Raw genomic sequence first — 16,136 nt, 5'->3', positions numbered from 1 at the left:
ATACATAAAGACCTTAATGTTCACTATGTAACCGATCTAGCCCGAACCAGATATCACACCTTCCATTATAAACTCTCTAACCACTCAAACCCCCTAGTTTCTAATCTTCCATCCTCTTACATTCCTGACAATCCTCCGAGGCGCCTGAAAAGAAGATGGCCACGAGACTAGCTAATGTAAAATGTCATTAGAGTGCTACCAATGGGTAGTTTCTTTTCACGCCTGTAACACTCCAATTTAACTTAGATCAGATTTACTAAATACATTATAATGTACAGTTGTAAATAGCAATAAATAAATATTAAAAAAAAAATTCTAAATCTTATAATATTGGTAGTGGTAAAAAATTTGTAGAAACAGTTATATCACATGATAAAATTACATTATTAATGTTTGGAAATGACAATAAATCAGTGTTTAAAAGAAATATTCGTTTGACATAAAAAATTTTTATATTTTGTATATGACCAACTCCGTAGATTGTACCATTGACTTCGGTTAATTTGTGACATCCCTGGCTTTTGGACAGTCTGATTTTTATAGTTAATTGTGCCACAATTATAACAAAAATACGACATGTTTAACTGGTCGCGATACACACTGAATTCTCTCAGCTTTGATTTTTATTACTTACTTACTTATATACAAAAAAAAAATTTATTTTTCTAAAAACAGAATTAGGTATGTTTAACACTGATAGTTCCATTAAAGCCCTGAAGCGCCCATTGGGGAGGGGTGACAGGGGGGGGGAGTGAGGTGTGTATTGATAAAAAATGTTGTAATACACAATTTAATAAGTATTACTTTTCTTCATACTGCATGAATTTTTCAACTCACTGTTGGTATATCACTCCGCCATTCTACAAAGTGTCGTAAACTAGAAAATGTAAATTTTGATTTTATTTCCAAGTACGTTGTTTGTTCCTTTTATATTAAAATGTTGAGATGAAAATAGACTTCCTTTATTATATTATCAATATTACATATGTGCTTGTTCAAAGTTTCGGGATGATTTCCCATTACAAGCAATATTATCCCTTATTGTTAAATAAATTCATTTCTCTTTTCGAAATTTCGTCTCATAGTTACATAATTAAAAATTATAACACAACATTGTTAGTTGAAAAACTATAACCATAAGACAAAATTTCGAGAAATAAATGAATATATTTAAATAAATAATAATAATAAATAAATAATAATTTCGAAAAATTATGTAACTATAATACAAAATTTGGAAAAAAGAAATGAATATAAAATATAAAAAGAGATAATAGTACTAGAAGTTGGAGAAACAGCCCGAAACGATGTAAAAGCAAATATTGAATATTTATAATATTATAAAGAAAATCTATTTTCACCTCAATATTGTAATATAAATAAAAACCATCGTGTTAAACGAAAATAGTAAATTAGCCAAGAAGAAAAGAAAGATTTTGCAAAAAAAAAATCAGTTTGAAAAAATAAAATAATTGATTTTTACCTACCAGGAAATAAAATTTGAGACGACTGAGGAACATACAGAAAAAAATAGGACTGAATTTTTCAGATTTTTCAAGAAGAATTAAACTCAACGCCCATATGTACATAATAAGCAACATTCTCTAATAATTTATATAGTTGGTTTTAAAATTTACCAATTTACTTGACAATTAAAAGTGAAAAATATTTACTTATACTAATTAAATGCCTATTATGTAGGTATCTAAAAATTGAATATTATCAATATTATTTTAATTGTTTGTAATTAGTTCAATAAATAATTTGACCATTACAATGATGGATTGATTCAAGAATCTAACAGGTTGTTCTAGCTTAAAGCGTAAATTGAAATCGAGAAGTCGGACAATGGGTGGAGATAGACGCGGTTTAAGAGTATGTGACTGTGAAGGCGCTACAGGTAGGAGTTTTGACCTTTTTTGACCTCACAGACCACAATGATTGAACTCCCAGGGAATAGGATTCGTTCCATCTATCTCTCATCGACAGCAATATTACGTAGGGAAAATGCTAAAAAGAATTTTCGAGCATTTTGTAATATACTTCTTGAAGAGGAAATTATTAATATCTCTATTTTTTGAAAAGGGTATTTATAATTAGAATTATTTGTAGGGCATTTCATTAAAAATAATTTCATTAAAGCATAAACTTTAAATACTTTTATGAAATTTAAATAATCTGAATAACATTCCAAATATTCGAAAGATAAATACTTTATTTTCCATGAAGTGCAGCCCAATATGAGTTTTAACAGAAACAGCATATCCTACAAATCTTATCAGAAAAATGGTTAAAGATGATAATAACTAAATATATAACTACAATACATCTTTTTTGTGATAAAACAAATTTGAGCAGAATAATTTCTAAAAAGAAAAAGTAATATTAAACTAAAAATGTAGTAACTATATAGAAATTATTTATAATATAAAATTATTATAAAGAATAATATAACATTATTAGAAATTATTATTATGTATATTTTAGATATATATTCACCTCACTTTTTAACATATTAAACTAACCAGTTATCAACCTCAATTTATCAAATACGCTATGTTAAAATCATCAAACACTACTAATAATCAACCAACAAAAAAATTCATCCCAATATCTACTTAATTGACAATTTTTGCAAGCCGAAGAACACAGATTTACAAATTCATGTTTTAATTACTACTTAAAAAAACTTTGATTTTTTTTATTATAAAATAATGCATAAATTTAAATGAATATACGTTATTATATATGTAAACAAGTTTTAACAGAATATATATTTTCTATTATCGCAGATTTAATGGCACCGGAGTCAGGGAGAAGAGTGTCGAAAATAATGTTAAAAGATACAATTATGTAAAATTTATCATAAAACTACTTAAAAACTAAGCGTACTTAAAAAAATACAAGAATTCACATTGTTATAAACTAACGATATACTGGTATATGTTTAATATAAATAATATGTCAGATAACTTTTAATTAAATATGCCCTAATTTCGAATTATTAGGCAACATCAGACAAAAACTTGAACTATAGTCGAAAACATTGCTAAAGAATCTTTTGGATGGCAAAATCTAAACTTTTTATTACTGCATTTTCCAACTGTATAAAAAAATTTAATTTTTCAACTGTGTTTTAAAATATTTTAATTTTATATTTGGGTCCCAATTTCTTAACTTCAAAGACATCAGTGGTAGTTAAATTTTATTAACTTAATGAACAAATTAATAATAATATGGTTTTGGGGGCAACTACCATACAAATAGAGTTAGCCTCTACAATAAATGGTTTAAACATTTACATATATAAATCAATATTACACAATATCAGGCAATGCTTAATGAGCAACTGAATTAAATATTGCACCACAATTTTCGCGATTTGAAGTATAATTCAAAATTGACTATAATTAGTTTTTCAAATTATTGGAGTGGATAAATAATAGGCACCTCGGTCGGTGAAACCCCCCAAGACGTTCCTCACTACATTTGTATTTAATCAGAATAATGGAACCAATCTGCATTAAAAGTATATTAGATGAAACCTGGTAAGAGGCAAATGAAACATTCTTAGGGAAAAATGTTTGGACGAAATTAAGGATTTTTCATCAACAATTTTCAATTCAATCTACACTCATTGTTAATATACACTTTATTATTACTATTACATTTAATAGTAATGTTGTAAAGGATAAATTTAAATAAAGAAATTTAATTAGAAAGAGTTATTCATTCCAATTCATTAAATAAATGCACAGCTCATCCAGTAAATGAACTTAAAATATTAAGAGAATATTATTAATATAATTATTCATTCATAATATGTTAAGAAATGGACCTGAATTCATTAGGTAAATTTATTAATGAATTTACCTTCCATAGAATTGCGGTATGGGAATCTTGAATCAAGTTTTGCATTATCAGTGAATCAGGAGGCCCATTGTCTTTTTAACCTCCGTTCAGGTCAACCGGTTAACAGGGACGGCATAATCTATGACCATACATTACATTCACAGTGTATGAAGAAGAAACCACATTTCTCTCCTACGCCCATAATCGCCATAGAGTCAAACTGCTTAGGTAAGAGATTACGAAGCAATGAACAAAATAAGCCTTTCTTGTCTCTGAAATAGTGCTAATAGCGTTTAAATGGTTAAATGGTTTTCAATATTATCTCGGAACTTATAAAATTATAAAAAAAGCATAGTGAAACAAGCATACCAAACTGAAAAAATTAACAGAAAATTACTACGCCTTGACAAGAGGAGTTGAATTTCCAAGCAGTCAAACAGAGATAATAAGAATTTATTGTTCGCCAGACCATTAAAACCTTCAATAAAAGTAGGTTATTGCAATATACATCGTGCTTTGTTATGAGCGGGGTAAAAAATGAATACTGAATATCTTTCACACGGGCAATTGTCACTGAGGCAAGGCCTCATAGATAAAACACCTACGACATACTGAATATGGTAATAAGTTTCCGACACCACTCCAGTCCCCATTTTTTATCCTCCGGTGCCAACGAGATATCGTGTTATATCCAGAATTTACCATCTTGGATTCGACCCTGCGACTGACCGGAGCGAATCTCCGAAGATAACGAGGGCGGGGAATTAATTTCTTCTAAAGAGAACCAGTCGTGCATAAAATAGATTCCCCGATAGTGGGAGATTTTTCAGTTTTTTTCAACACGTATACAACGAAAATTCGCCGAACCGAGATGAGTTCATAAAATTAGATGTGTGAATCTCTTAAGAATTTTACATCTGTAAACAATTTTTATTGTAGATTCAATCTATAGTATTCGGTTCAATACGAACCACTCCAATAACCTATTCAAGAAAATCATTAAATAAGTTTTTAGATTTAAGCCAAGACTTTAAACAAATAAAATTAGTCAGGCAGACTATTATGCAAGAAGTTGAGGAGTAGATGGATAGTCTAAGAACAAAAGACTGAAAATATGTAATTTTATAACCAGGACAAATTCCTTAAAAGTAAAATGAAGAAATCAAGCAATTAAGATGGGATAGATAATGGACAACCTGTCCGAAACGATGTCCAAAGATTAAAATAAAGGAATAAAGGAAATAAGAAGATTTAAAGATTTCTTTCCTTGAAAAGAGAACAAACGAGCATGAAAAAATATCCTTATCCAAAAATTAAATAATGAGTAAAAAGAATTTATATATAATAACTAAATTACATCAAAATGTAATGTATTATCAATAAATACTTAACCAGTGAATCATCAAGCATGACAACATTATTTTTTATACTTTCCACATAACTTGATATCAATTTATAAATTCAGTAAGCCGGTTTTAAACTAATTAAACCAATACTAACCTACTAAAGCTGGTAAAAAAAAAAAAAAAAAAAAAAAAAAAAAAATAGAATGTTAAGAAATCTATAATAAAATATTTTAATTTATTGGATGGTTAGATAATGTTAAATGTACTCCAAAAAGTGGGCGAAGAAGAACCGTCATCATTCAATGAAGTGAAAGTTTATAGGAAACCATGCGTTTTTAACATTTAAAGTGAATGTCACGACAAGACAGGTTGTACGTTCAATTTTGTTGGAAATAGAAAAAAAAATGTTTATATATTTTTTATTCATTTCTTCAATTTATAATGAGAATATCTTTGCTTACCGTTCTAATTTGAACCTAAGTATATCAGTAATAAAGTTTGTTGAATCTGTCTTTAATTTTAATTTGTAGCTACTCACTGAGGGCCGGAAGAGGTTGAAGTCATCAAGTTGGGGGATACCCCAGAGTACAGATTTCAAATGGACTGGAAACGTAAGCAATGAAGGCTAACAATATATTTGAAGTAATTTTAACTGTTGTACTTTAGGATCCGTTGATACCAATCTCGATTCAAATCTTAACGGTTATGAAAACGCGTTAAAGTCTCCAGAAAAACGTTAAAAGGTCGCTGAAACATTTTAAAAATTTACTATAATACAGCATATTATTCATTTTTGATTCTACATGCCGCTGGGGGAGGAAAAAATAGACCACTTTCCAATTCATACCTTGATTCGTTCTGGGGTGTACTGGATGAGATACACAAAGGTCGCTTCGGCTCCCGGGACTAATACTGTCCCACCACTCTGGAATAAACAGTAGCTATTTGGTTGCAGTAACTTAGTACAGCATTAAGATGTAACAGCAATAAATCTTTTTTTAGGGATATAATTAGACAACATCCTCCGACCAAGTTTTCCGTAATTAGACTAATTCTGCGTTAAAATAATTCTGAATTTCTAATTCATATAAACCCAAATAATTAATGAATCATTTGAATATAACCGTAGCTACGAGAGTCGATTAGCTACCATGATCTAGATAAAGCTGAGATGGGGATCAGATAAGGCACCGAGGGTGGCCACCCAGTGATAAGTATCAGAATGACAGGTCCCAATTACTGATAAACAAATTTCTAAATCATTATTAGGCTAGAGGTAATAGTTCGTCAAATACCTCGGCTGAAGCAATCCTCCAGTTTTGTTCTTCGGATGAATATTCGTCAGATGACGGTCCAGCTGAAAAGGAAACTGTACAAGAAAGTATCACAAGAACAGAGAGGCTTACCTTGCACTGAGTGTTGTTCATGCGGCGACCGAGGCGGGAGCGGTGGCGCCACTGTCGGCTCCTGCAACATCAACAGATCTGTCAGTTAACACAACCTACCGGCAGCTGGCTTATACTACTAACTATAAACCGTGGTAAAGCTTCCAGTTTTTTTCAATTCATACAAAAATCCCAACATATAAATAAAAATATTCATACCTATTACAATGGTGTACATTGGTCACTAAGCTGAATTTAATATATATGTGCAGTATATCTAGATAGAAAAAATGCTGTTTTCTGTAGTTCTTACTCTTCATCAAATACTCCTTAAAAATAAAATTAATAATCTATTTTTATCGCATAATCCTAACTGTAGAACCTCATTACATATTCTTTTTAAATAAAAGTTTAGAAGAAGTCTTCATGACAACTCTATTTTTAACTACCAACAGGTAATAAACGCACCAACTTAAGAACTTCTTTAGAGAGGGTTTGAAACTGGGGCTGCATTATTTTGTATATTTTTCGACTATTTATTAATTTTTAAGATTGTGGTTTCCCTATTAATAATTGATGAAAAAGTAAAATTTCTATAATCGAAAAGAATTAAAATATATTGAACATATTTATTAATAAAATGTTTTATTTCTTGGTATGGCTTATGAACTAAGGCTTATATATCAGTTACTGAAAACTTAATTTTGACACATTATCAATTAACTATATTGTTCAGACTATTCAAGTAAAAAGTAAGAGTTATATTTTTCAATATTAGTTATATTTCAATTCCATGGGTTAAAACCAATAACTACTATAAACAAAATAATACTAAACATAGAAGAATGACCATATGTGAATTAGAAAATGGTCAAGGCTGAGGTAAAAAAAAACCAAAATGGTTTTCAATTATTTATTAATGGCCAATGTTCTGACTCACAATGACGGTCATTCTCAGGACTGGTTGATGGATGGAGGACTACACTACCAAAAGAAAGGAGTTTGAATTAAATTTAAATTTGAATTATATTAAAATTCCTTGGTTTAGTGGTATGCACTTCCATCCATCACATCAGCCTAATATTAATTTTTAGTATACAGGCAATAATATTTATTGCGTAATATATGATTAATTGACTATGTGTCAAGAATAAGAAAATCTATATTTCTAAGGCTTTGTAAGAACTTTTGTACTTGATATTTGCCTAACTAACTAAATTAAATATAATAAAAACAATTACTTAAATCCATTAGAGCCTATACCTCATAGATTCACATTAATGAAAAAAGACATAAACAGGATACAAAAGTATACAGATTTGATGGTTGACTGTTATGATGATTATATATTGTTGAGAAGAAATCACTAGTCTAAAGAAATACAAAACAATAACTTCTGTTTTTTATTTATATCTTTATTTGCCCGAGTTATCTAGTGCACATTAATTTATCCTTAATGATGGTTATAATGAAATGTAATTTGTGGAAAAATAAATGAAAAAAGAAATTTGTTTTTTTATATTTTTTTACATTGACCATTGACTGATCTTTAACAATTTATAATACTTAAATTATTTGATCCAAAATGTTTCAGAGTATCATACGAGCAACTTGGTATTTAAACTGCATAACTTTACATACAGTACAACAAGCACAATAGTTCCAATGTAGAAGAATAAGAAGAAAGGAGAATTAGCCATACTCAGCAACTATTAAGAGATTAGTTTGAATAATACTGCATATAAAATTTTCTTCGTAGTTCTTAACAAGTATTAATACTATAAATCTATATTTATAGTATGGGTACTAGCATAGGTAGAGCTGATACTGGTTTCCGGCCCTATAGCTACTATTGAGTAAATCTTCAACCCCAGGCACATTTCAGAGAAGATGGAAGAATATCAGCTGACAACATGAATATTTTTGATTTTAGGGCAGCCTATGATATAATTTTACTGAACAAACTAATATCATGCATGAACTGGAGTTACTAAATAAACTAAATTGATTAATAATATAATAAATGGCAAGTATAACCTATAAGTAAAGCATTTTGAGTAATAGGGCCAGTTGATATGGGAAGAGGCCCAAGGCAGAGAAATCCAATAACTCACCTCCTGTTTAACATTGCTCTACATCATAGAGCAGAACTAAATCAGTAAGGGACAGTTTATACAAGAATGACCCAAGTTCAGGCCTATTCATCAGGAGAACATCCCTTCAGGGCATAAGGATGGCCTTTAAAATGCCAGATTTAGAGGTAAAGAAGATTGTGCTACATATTAAAGACCAAGATTATGGTAATAACAGCAAACAAAAAGGCATAGTCACTATGAAACAGGGCCGTACAATTTGGAATGGCCAGAAACTTTAAGTACCTTGGCTATATTATTAACACAACCCTGTACCAGAAAGATGAGGCAAAAAGGTAAATTTCAGCAGGAAAAAGAGCCTTTTTTCTTAACCTTAAGGATACCACCATGTTTATGCTATAAAAGACCCTCAGAAGACCAGTAGTCACATAAGGGGGAGAAATATGGACCCTCAGCAATAAAACCATATAATAGGTTTCCAAGAATAATTTAGAGGAGAATTCTAAGACCCTCATGAAGGAATAGCCATATGAGATCAAGGAAAAACACAAAATTTTTCATTTCTACAAGGAAATTAGCTTCTGCTATTATGTCAAGAAGATTAAAATTGCTTGGCTATATTATAAGGATGAGTGATGAATGAGTGGACAGTAGGTGGTACACGAATATCCTGGATGGTATACATACATGTGGCAAGCTGAAGTGCAAATGGAGGGATGGAGTGGGGGCAGGAATCTTCAACAACTGAGGATCTCTGATACCATACAAGGGACGGAGAGAAATAGCCGGCAAATGATGAGAATACAGACTTAGTACAAATGATTCCATAGTATGCTACAAGCTATAAATAAAAAGCTCATTAAAAAAATGGCCAATACTTCCAAAATGAGGGATCTACTCGACTGAAAAAATATTGATATGTTTTTGTGAAAAAGTATTCATTAGTTGTTATTACTTTATTGAAAGTGGTGGATAAAATAATAAAAAAATCAATTATTGAGGTGTGGGGATGCTAAAGGGAATAAATCCAGTTTTCCAAACTAATTAATGTCTTCATAGTGTGCATGCTTAACAAAACATACCAAATCTGATCTTTTGTTATATTTAAAGTCAGGGTTGAGATTCAAAATACGATAAAAGCATTTATTCATATTTTGTCTTTTTTAGTCTATTTTTAATGTCATCCAAAGTATTTAGCACCCTCTCTAAGGTGATACACCCTTAGCCTCTTGTAATGTACTAAATACATTTTTGTGTTAAATTAAAAATTTTTTGAGTTGAAATTCAAAAGGTTATAATTCCATACAATATAAAGGTTACTCAATATTTCACCAAATGTATATTTTTCTTGAGAACAATGTTTCAACCATAAACAGTGATTTGTAACAGGTGTATTAGAAAATTGACTTACTTCAATTAAACAATACAAATGATAAATGATGATGACTTTATACTCAAAACATTACTGATTTAAAGAAAAATTTATATTTGTTGAAATACTGTGCATAATTTTTATTATTTTCATCTTACAATCTATAAAGAATGGAGATGAATTTCTTTTTCTCCAAATAGTCACTTGGAGCACCAAATGGATCTTGTATAAGATTTTTGGAAAAATTAAAATACAACACATTTTGAAAATTACATGAAAAATGTTTTGCTATTTCTTTTTTGCATAATTGTTTGATGTTATTGTATAATAAGTAAATTTTTTTCTGGTTTATTGACTTTTTAAAATTTCTATTTCAAATCAGATAAATCCAATTTGTCTAATTTTATTTTTATGTTTGATATTTAGAAAAGCTCAACATTATTTTACAAATTTATTTCTGATGTAGTTTGAGAACTGCTGATCCAATAATAATTGTTCGAAAAAAACAATTAGGGTAAGTGCACTAGTCATTGACAGATCAACCTTCTTATTTTTAAATATTAAGAGTTTGATGCCAAAATTGGTGCCAGTTGTAAGATAAACTCTCAACTTACAACTGGTGCTCATTTTGAAACGGTTGTTGGCATTAAACTATTAATATATATATAAAAAAATAAATTGACCTGTCAATAACTGGTGCACTTAACCTATATGAATCATGCATGGCTTTTCTAAAAAAATGTTCAAAATCACTTTAATTATATTTGTAGCTCTATACCTCAATTTATGTAAACGAGCTTTGTGTGACAAAAAAGTTCTAATTTTTTATGATACAAATTAAAATTTTACTTTATTGTATTTTTCAAGTTATCTGAACTCAATCTAGTTTTAAGAGCACTTAGTGTCTTAAAGCTAAGAAAATTCTTTCTACTAAGATTTCGATGGCTAAAAGCCCATGCATAATAACTACCAAGAATTTATAATATTAAAGGTATGTTATATTTTAGATATAAATGATATTCTAAAATAGAATGATTAAAGATATATAAATAAACAGATTATTATAATGAATCATACAAATTTAGATACTATTATTGAATCAATTTTTTTTAATAGTGCATTGTTATTTAGCAATCAATTTATCTTGATACCAGTTTTTTGTAACAATTTTATCTAGAAAAAATGAAAATAATAGTTAATATTTACAATGCTAAGAGTATATTCCTGAATAGTGGCACATTTTACAAAAAAAAAAAAAAATAATTTATTTTGAATTGAATGTATTACAAATGTACTGCAGACTTTCTTAAAGCTGTTATAGTTGTTATAAATTAACTTTACTCTATGGTACAATTTATAGAATATTTCAAACACAAAATAAAAAAAAAAAATTTTTTTTTGTTAGATGTATTACTATTCGAGGCAGTGATATAACAATCATTACATGCAATTGTTCTTCTTTTTCCAGACAAACCAAGCCTATTGATCCCGAGCCAGCACCCTCATGGCATCCCAGTTCCTTTTCTCTCTCCCACTTTGGAGATGTAGTCTTCCCATTGCATTCTGGGTCTCCCTCTTGGGTATTTTCCTGTTGGTCTGGCCTCAAAATATTTTCTTGTGTCCCTATCTTCACTCATCCGACAGAGATGTCCAAACCATCAGAGTTGTCTATTTTCAATGGTATCCTTTATAGGGACAGTTCTAACATCCTCTCTTGTCCTCTCATTTCCTATGCGATCCCTTCTAGTTTAGCCTGCCACTCTCCGAAGGTATCTTATTTCCATTGCAGTAACTCTGCTTAGGTGCTTATCTAATGGTACCCAGCTTTTACTTCTGTAAAGGGGGTAGGTAGGTATACAGCCTTGAAGATATGTACTTTAACATTCTTCTCTACCTGGTGTTAGTATATTGAATTTGCCTTCTTTATTCTATTGGATATCTCTTGGTCTACCTTTCCATTCCAGCTGATCACTGTTCCTAGGTAAGGGTATTCATCCACCAATTCTATTGGTTCACCTTTTCAAAGTATTTCAATGTTTTCCTGTTCCCAGTCTATATGCATTATTTTGCTTTTCCTGACATTGATGGTCAATTCGGCAACTGTTATTCAGTAAAAAAAAATAAATAAATAATTTTTGATTAATTTAAGTGGTGAAAGTGAGACAAGATCAATTAAAAATAAAAGATAATTCTGTAAATACAATGAATGGTTAAAAAATTATTTTTAAGGAAAATGAGGTACGATCTTACAGAAATAATAAATAGAACACCTTCTTCTTTGAAACTATTCCAAATATTTACTAACTTATGAAGGAATAGAGTGGATAATGTCATAAAAATAATGACAATACCAGCATAAAAACAATGAACTTAATTTCAAGATTTATATTAATAAAATTATTCATTATAACATAAAATTATTTAGTTTTTGACAAAAATTTTAATCTATTTCAAAATAATTTGTCAAAAATTGAGATGTCATAATTAATCTTATATGTTGGATTATTCAAATAAGATTTCTTTAATCAATAAATAGATTTATCAATAAATTGATACATAAGATATTGATAAATATTTTTTTGTTTTATACAGTTTTGTGAAACAAGAAAAATAATCAAAAAATTGAAAATTTTAGGTACTATAATATAGGTAGGAGAGGGTACTATAACACATCTTTTAATATTATAAATAATTATATTTCATACAGTATATTTTCTTTTTTTTTTATTATTGTGCTTAAATAAATCTGACTTCATAAAAAGTTTAAGAACTACTCAATTAATATTATGAACATTATGTTTTGTTTTTGGTTTTATTGAATAAAATTAATTTTAAAAAAAATTAAAGAAAAAGCCCTTGAGTGAACACTTGCAAAATATGCTCTGATAAACCATAAACATATTTTTAATATTTTACCAGAGTTGGAATTGGTTTATTTCTTATCAAAAGGTTATGGAGTGAAATTTTATATTCTAAAATATTAAAACTAAATTTCTAATTTTTTATGATAAATATTTTCAAGACCACATAATTAGAGTGCTACCAATGGGTAGTTTCTCTACACGCCTGTAATACTCCATTTTAACTGAGATAAAATTTACTGAATGTATTAAATAATATACAGTTGTAAATTTCAATAAAGATATTAAAAAAAAAAATATCACATATATGGATACATGGGCGTATCTAGTGTGTGGCAGAAGGGAGGGTAGCAACAGCCCTCTTGAAGTAAAAACACATTATTAATTTAATAAAAATTAATTTTTTTCAAGCAAATAATTTTAATAAATAATAAAGCCCTGCTATAATTATATATAATTTTGTTCATAAATTTTTTATTTTGCTGACATTATGAAACTTACACATACAATTAAAAAAACTCAAACCAGCCAATCACTGAAAAATTAAGCAGCATGGACTATGATTGAATTCTATATTAAAAAAAAGAATGTTTCATCTATTATTGTACAGAGAACTCGGAACATAAAATAGTAGAAACCAAATAAATCTCATTCATGCTTAAGGAAGATTGAATAATGGGGAACAAAAACAGGCTTAAATTAATAAATTGTTACATAGAAGTTGGCATTAAAGTAAGGTATAAAATATAGTCAGATCTATGTTTGAGTCTGAAATTACCTTGCAACATTGTTTTAAAATGATAAAGTCATTTTACTTTGAATATTTTTTTATAACATACAATAAATATGTTCAAATATTTTAATAGTTGTTTACGAAGATTAATTTGTCATAAAAGGTATGTCAGCAAAAGTTTAACCAAGGTTTATGTTGACCACATCAGAAACTACAAACATGATTCAGAAACTTTTTAGAATACAATTCCTGTTAACCCAGTTCACTTGGATCTTCCTATATCAGGAATCACATTCTTGAGCTCATTCTCACACATTGAAGTTCACTAACATCAAACCCAAGTACAACCCTGTATGATTCCATTGCTTTAGAAATATAAAACAGAAAATGTAAGATCATAAAATTATTTCATCAACTGTTAATTTTAGTTTTGATAGACAAAAAAATGGATCAAGAAAAATATTAGCAATGCAAAAATTCAATTAGATAGAATACCAAAATGTGATATTTATTTTTTAAGATGGTAGGTAGGCATTGGAACAAATAATTAAAAAGAAGGTTAAAAAAATTTAATAAAAAAATAAATTATGAAAAATTTTGTAGATGATGGTTTGACTAAAAATTGTACATTCCAATTTGAGAATTCACAAATTTTTTTAGTTAGCACATTCTTCAATACCTAAAGAAATCCATACTCGGAAAAGTGAAAATCATCAATATACTCCATATTATGTAAGCAACAAAATGAAAAAAAAAAAATTATGAGATTATATCTACCAATATTTTTGCACATGGCGAGAACAAATTTAGTTCCTTCAGCTAAATGTAAATAAGTTTGATTTATGTAGGTTTAGTAATAAGTTTAGATTATTTATGTTTCTAATTATTAATTTATGCTATTGTCAAATTCATTTAATTTTTTTCATTAGATATGGTATGAATGGATAAAATTAATCACAGATACCCATCACCTTTGAATGTATATAGGTTTAATATTTATCAAAAGAAACAGTTTAAAAAGTTTCATATTACTCATGTGGGGTATCATTATTAATTAGAGCAGTAAATGAATAAGGAAATACTTGAGAAACAATAACGATTTTAGTAAAGGATAATAAGGACAGATGAATAAGGAAATTAGAGTTTAAACTCATAACAATCAAATCATCTTCAGGACTCCTAATTTATGAGTTGCAGTCACCCTAATTTACCTTCAACAATACGATATTCTTTTTAACTAAAAAAAAAAGAAAAATAATAATTTTTATAGCTGTTATAATTCAACCTAAATATAACTGAATATTCTGGTTATATTGAATATTGAGGTTGTTAATAACAACAAAAATAAAATAACATTTACAAATTTAAGTTTATATGTTTTGTGAAGTCTCATTCACTCCATCTTCCTAAATTAATTATCATTAACCTATATCATTTTTAATCTTCTACATTTTCCTCATCTGACAATCAATAATGATTCAAAAGAAAATCTGAACCTGCTGGTATAAATAAGGTATAACAAGGTTCTAAGGCAGATTAAAATGTATTGTGTTTTCTATTAAATAGTTTTTTATTTAAAAATCAAATAAGCACTTTTTCTTTTTATATATTAAGCTAATTGACAGGTAGTGAAAAAAATATACAATCTGACATCAAAGCAAAATATGGCAGCATGAAAAATAAGTTTTCATCTTAGTGATTTGTGATTTCGTATTTTTATTTTCATGCAATTTATAATTTTCAACAATCAATTTTTAAAACAAAAAAAGGTTTTGTTAAAAGCTTATAACATCCATACCCAGAATCAAATCCAAAGTTGGGATGCCTCCGCTTCTTAACTTTCGTTGGGACCAAGGATTGGTCAGGTATTTTTTCTCAAAAAAGTAATAGTGCAACCCCAATTTTATATTACTTCAATAAAAACTATGTATAATTACTAGTCAAAATTGATGAGTCTGCCAAGTATAGGTAGGGGGATTAAAAAATGGCCTGTACCAAAACCTTAAAAAAACATTGATTTTTCATTCGGAGCTCTATATCTCAAAAACTACCAATAACATCTAAGAAAATCTAAGAGAACATTATTTAAAGAAGAGTAAATTTGCTGAAATATTAGCCCTAAAAGAGTTATTTACGTCCAATAGTTCTCGAGATATAGCTATATCTAAATATCTAAATATCTAAATGCTAAAGCAAAATTTCTTAAAAATCTACTGAAAGATTAGTAGTTAGTTCATTTATTTTTAGAAATTTATATCTCAGGAACTATGTGAGGTACAGATGTCTATTAGCACTCAAATTAAAGCTAGTTTAATAGACTATAAAGAAGTTTATTACCTTTACCTTCGTAGGAATAATAGTTTTCATGATATTTGCTAAAATAAATTGATTTATAGATGTTCGGACAATAAATTTGATTTATGAAAAACTTCATTTCCGAAACCATTGGACGTACTGATGTCTGCCAGCGCTCAAATTAAAGCTAGTTAAATTT

General features: G+C 28.5%; 1 protein-coding gene across 3 annotated transcripts in view; it reads right to left on the bottom strand.

Moving 5' to 3' along the window:
- Nucleotides 1-16,136, bottom strand: part of LOC106681918 (mediator of RNA polymerase II transcription subunit 15) — a 220,052-nt gene that overhangs the window by 148,731 nt on the left and 55,185 nt on the right. For 2 of the 3 annotated variants that reach the window (XM_014422499.2, XM_067050385.1), the window contains exon 3: nt 6,605-6,665. In XM_014422499.2, the coding sequence (XP_014277985.1) occupies nt 6,605-6,665 (61 nt within the window). The other variant, XM_067050386.1, reaches the window with a different exon arrangement.

Source organism: Halyomorpha halys, unplaced genomic scaffold (genome assembly GCF_000696795.3).
Source record: "Halyomorpha halys isolate HHAL.00 unplaced genomic scaffold, Hhal_1.1 Scaffold374.1, whole genome shotgun sequence".
NCBI classification, from domain to species: domain Eukaryota; kingdom Metazoa; phylum Arthropoda; class Insecta; order Hemiptera; family Pentatomidae; genus Halyomorpha; species Halyomorpha halys.
This window is presented reverse-complemented; position numbering and strand designations above follow the sequence as displayed.